Source organism: Myotis brandtii, unplaced genomic scaffold (assembly GCF_000412655.1).
Source record: "Myotis brandtii unplaced genomic scaffold, ASM41265v1 scaffold15, whole genome shotgun sequence".
Classification (NCBI taxonomy): Eukaryota; Metazoa; Chordata; class Mammalia; order Chiroptera; family Vespertilionidae; genus Myotis; species Myotis brandtii.
The window spans coordinates 1,849,327-1,854,756 of record NW_005355410.1 but is presented as its reverse complement, the minus strand read 5'-3'; the positions used below and the strand labels follow the sequence as shown (position 1 = coordinate 1,854,756).

The window sequence follows — 5,430 nt, the reverse complement described above, 5'->3', positions numbered from 1 at the left end:
AATTCCCTTCTAATATAAAACTCTTATCTTTTTTTTTTTCCCTTTAAATAAGAGTTTGGGTTAGTTTTTCCTTTCCATTGTAATAAACCTTCATGTCTAGTTGGGTTAAAAATCAATCAATAAATAAAAACCTCCCAAGCTCCTCATTCTATCTACTAAAAATTTAAAGTAGCCCTCGCCGGTTTGGCTCACTGGATAGAGCGTCGGCCTGGTGACTGAAGAATCCCGGGTTCGATTCCGGTCAAGGGCATGTACCTTGGTTGCTGGCACATCCCCAGTAGGGGGTGTGCAGGAGGCAGCTGATCGATGCTTCTCTCTCATCGATGTTTCTAACTCTCTATCCCTCTCCCTTCCTCTCTGTAAAAAAATCAATAAAATGTTTAAAAAAAAAAATTTAAAGTAGAAGACCTGGTAAAACTCTATAGGTTTATGACAAGGTTTTGAAGCTATAAAATATCTTAGAAAAGTACAGCATAGTAGGGGAATGAGGGCATGTGCTGGGGGGCAGGAGCAGGTGGGGAGAGGTCAATGGGGGAAAAGAAGTGGAGACATATGTAATACTTTCAACAATAAAGAATTTTTTTAAAAAGTACAGCATAAATAGATATCTCAATAAATTTACAACCAACTACATTTGAAATAAACCTATGGTAGAGTTTCATCCATAGGACTTGTCTGGGTTCTTCTTATCTAGCCTCACATGTCTATCATGCAGGAAGAAGCCAGGGACAGGGATTAAGTCAATTGAAGAAGGGAGTAAAAATAATGAGCAAGCCACAGAAAGATATGGAGTAATCAAATAGGAGCAGAAAACTGTGTGACATTCACCAGTTTATCTGAAGTTCAAGGAATATACACTTATTATAGTTGAGCTCCTCAAACATTCTAATATCAAGAAAAGTATGTGAAAATTAATAGAAAATGAAATTTATAAGTGGCGAATTATACAATGTACACATAATTTTGCAAAAGCAAACAAGAACTTAAAAAATGATATCCAATTATTGGAGAAAAGATTCTTTTGTAGCATGTATTATAGTAATACTTGAGTCTTTTTAAGGAGAAAAATTCAAATGTAACCAGCTCTAAAAGAAGCATGTGATTTTACAGAAGTGGGCTCATAAAGAAAAAGAAGTAAACTTGTGATCTAATCCAGCAGTTCTTAAACTTTTTTATTTGAATCCCTTTATATTCTTAAAAATTACTGAGTACCCCAGAGAGTTTTGGTTTTTGTAGGATTTTATCAGTGACATTTATCATATTAGGAATTAAAACTGAAAATATTTTTTAAATGTTATTAATTCATTTACAAGTAAAACCCATCAAATGTTAAATAACTTATGAAAAATAACATTTTCTAAAACAAACAAACAAAAAAGGTGAGAAGAATGGCACTGTCTTACATTTTTGGAAATGTCTTTAATATTTGGTTTAATAGAAGAGAGCTGGATTCTCCTATCTGCTCTTGCATTCAGTCTGTTAGCACAAATCACGTAGCACTGAGAAAACTCCTCTGAACACTCAGGAAAGGAGAGTAAAAAAGGCAAATCATGTCTTAGTATTAAAAAAACAGCTTGGCTCTTGAGTATCCTTCAAAGGGCTCAAGGACTTCCCCAAATCACATTTGAGAACCACTGCTCTAGTCTAATCTCCCTATTTTACATATAAGGATACTGGATCTCACAGAGATTAAGAGAGAAATCCAAAATTAGATGGCTTGCTAATGATAGAATACATATCCTAGGAGGTTTTTCTCACTTCTCTTGATTTAGGTTCCCAATCAGAAACCTAGGAAATATACCCTAATAACCTGTCCTGTTCACTCTAGTTAAAAGGACTATCACAATATATTACCAAAAATCTTTTGTGTTAGATAAAACAGAAGAGAAAAATCAACAAACATGATATATTCTACTACAGGCATATAGTATTAGCATCTGAATTAGGATCTCTATTTGAACTGAAACACTAAGGCAAATTCTATTGCACTCCATGCAAGCTGATAATGACAAACTACACAGAAAATATCATAGTGAAATACAGAAAGCAGATTAATCACAATATCACCATTTAATACATTTTCTAAGTCTGGAATATAAATTATAATATAATCCCAGGAAATTTTTCATAAGTACTGGCTGAAAGGGTGGTAGGCATATTAAGAGACTAAAAATAAACTGGTAATGATATGGAACTTTTTAGATAAAATGGAGTTGTTCTGAACTACAGGTATTTTTCATTCTCTGGATCTTATTTTGTCTTTTTTTTTTTAAATCAGGTAATCTTGTTCTTTCAGAGATGATTTCCTTTATATCCTACCAGATGATCCAAATCTTCCTTAAATGGATCGTAACCTTGTTCCTTTAAACAACGTAGGGCCCAGAAAAGCTGGTCCAGTGGAGGAAATTCTTCCCAAGGAACCCACTCCCAACCTAAAAAAGAAAGATACCAAATCAACTTACTTAATTTGAAAGGAAACAAAGGTTATTTATTTTGGCAAGTTAACCTATCCTTTAAAAATTAAATTTAAAAATAATCACCTACCAATAAAAGAAAGTACAATAGTGATGCTATGCAAATAATCTTAAAAAGAAAATGTAATCATTTCAAATATGCCATTATTTGAACATGAAGCCAAGTTTACAAGGTCCACATTGTGGTAAAATCCAGATTTAGTATAATTCAATTTTCATTTAAATATCTGGCTAAACAAAATGCACAGAACTTGATATAGGGTACACTACATTAAAATATACCAGTTTCCATACCTATAACATAAGGTAGATTACAGAATTTCTAAGTTCTCCTCCATCTCTTAAAAAAGTAATGGAAACTATACAGAGAATAAAAAATATTCTGTGCCATGGTATATCTTAAGATTGAAAGACAAATATAGAGGGGACTCTTTTTTTTTTAAATCTATTTTAGCAAGAAAGATTTAACAGTGTCTGTTAGTTGTAAAACACATGAAATCCTAGAAAAAAATATTCTAGGGAATGGCACTTTCTTTTATTTAAGTAACATAAAAGCACAGATGCTCATGATAGGTGAATATATAAATACTAGAGGCCTGGTGCAAGAATTCGTGCACAGGTGGGGTCCAGCCGGACTGCCCCGATTGGGCTGGGCTGGCTGGGGGGAGGGGCCACGTGCAGTTGGCCGGCCTGCCCCGCCTCCTGGTTGAACTCCCGGTTGAACTCCTGGTTGAGGGGACAATTTGCATATCACCCTTTTATTATATAGGATCATGATAGTAAGATGTATACTCCATGTTCTAAATAAGTTTCTTTATAAATACATGAATATAGCTATGTATAAGTACTGTTTCTTCCACTAACTATTTCTCTGGCTATAAATAGAACATGTAGTTTTACTCTGGGAAGGCAGGGAACAGATAATCCATGAAATTGGAATAAGTTCAGGAAGGGCTAATGAGCAACTGTGAGCACATACTAACAGAGAGAGGAGGGGAGCAGGGAGAGAGAGATAGAGATTGCTCAACAAAGTGTTGCAAGATGCTAAATTAACTGAGTCTCAAGAGAGCTGTCTGTTAAGTGTATCCTATCTCCTAGAAAAGTATCTGGATGACCCTCCTAATGATGATCAGATGGTTGGAGAAAAGATGCAGTAATTGGTAAATTGAAGCAAGACATCCAGATCCAGGACCTGATAAACATTGGACAGAGACTGTATCTCTACATTATAAATAAAATAAAGACTCACCAAGCATTGCACCTTGGTTAGGTTGCAACTGGGAAAAAAAGTGAAAATAATTTCTGCTATATTATTACTAAGAGATGCAAAGAAGAACAAGTGTTTCTGATCAACTCTGATTTGATGCTAGTAACCTTGGGGCTTATAAAATCACACCGCTTGATTTGAGCTTAATAGCATGCCAGAGACTCAACAAAATAAAGGCGGACAAGTTCAAAGGGTTATATAAATGAATAAAAAGAAACAAATATATATAAACTACTTAAAATTACTGTACTTTAGGGGGTAAGCATACAGTAATATAGTAACAAAGTAGAATAGTAATTTTTTAGAAGTTATTTAAAAAGGAGGCCCTCGCCAAGTGGCTCCAGTTGAAGCATGGTCCTGTACACCAAAATGTTGCGAGTTCCATTCCCAGTCAGTGCACATACCTAGGTTGCGCATTTGATCCTGGTGTTATGTATGTTTCTCACATCAATGGTTCTCTCTCTCTCTCTCCTCTCCCTTCCTCCTCTCTTTCTAAGATCAATAAACATATCCTGGGGTGAGGATAAAAAAAGAAATGTTAAAAAAAAAAAAAAAGTAGGCCAATCTAGATACTATATTAGAGAACCTCACAGGAAGAGGTTTGCTTGCATATTCATTCCTTTGTTCCTTTCTTCAACATATTCTAGCACTGATTACAAGCCAGGCATAGTGTCAGGCCTGGAAGAGTCAAAGATGAATGAGCCAAAATGTCTGTTCTTTATAGATTCAAAGTTCATTAAAGGAAGAAAAGTATGATTTGAAGTTGAATTGTTGAGCTAAATTCGAGATACCTTCTGAGCATTAGCGAAAGATACCTAGAAGGCAACTAGAAATATAAGCCTGCAACTCAGAAGAGCAAGATGAGAAGTTATTATTTGAACCAGGATTTGCCAACTCAAATCCCTCCAAAGGCCAGAAAGAGCAGGAGAACTACTGAAAAATGGAAAGAGGGCCAGCAGGGTGAATGACACTTGTGACTAAAGGCTGTGGTAGTCAGTGACTTTGGTGCTTTATCCTCAGTAACTTCTCTACTAATAAATGGCTTCTATATCTGCTTCTTGTGAAGGATACTAAAACACACACACACACACACACACACACACACACACACACACACATCTATTTCAACATATTTTTCTCTTCTAATCTCAGGACAGTTTGTCCATGGAAAAGATAAAAATAAGAAAATGTTGAGGGTCCTATCTATATAATAAAAGCCTAAGCCAGGGTCCTCAAACTACAGCCCGTGGGCCACATGCGGCCTGCCGAAAACATTTATCTGGCCCGCCGGGTGTTTTTGCCACCGCTGCCTGTCCTGCTCAGCAGCCGACTCGTCCCGGGCCCGCAGTGCGCATGTGTGGAATGTCTGAGGGACAGTGAACTGGCCCCGTTTAAAAAGTTTGAGGACCTCTGGCCTAAGCGACCGTTACGGCTGAACGACCAGAACGACTGGTCACTATGATGTGCACTGACCACCAGGGGACAGACGCTCAACACAGGAGCTACCCCCTGGTGGTCAGTGCGCTCCCACAGGGGGAGCGTCCCTCAGCCAGAAGCCGGGCTCAAAGCTAGCCATGGCAGCGCTAAGGAGCAGCAAGCCAAGTGGTAAGGAGCAGTGAGAAGGCAGGCAGTAAGGAGCGAAGGGTCCTGGACTGTAAGAGGGATGTCTGACTGCCGGCTTAGGCCCGC

General features: G+C 37.3%; 1 protein-coding gene across 1 annotated transcript in view; it reads right to left on the bottom strand.

Annotated features, from left to right (window-relative positions):
* Positions 1 to 1,403: 1,403 nt before the first annotated feature.
* NUDT15 (nudix (nucleoside diphosphate linked moiety X)-type motif 15) overlaps positions 1,404 to 5,430 on the bottom strand; it is a 31,379-nt gene continuing 27,352 nt past the window's right edge. The window contains exon 4 of the mRNA XM_014535751.1: positions 1,404 to 2,432. Coding sequence (XP_014391237.1) covers positions 2,293 to 2,432 — 140 coding nt within the window. The 3' untranslated portion in view covers positions 1,404 to 2,292. The remainder of the gene's footprint in view (positions 2,433 to 5,430) is intronic.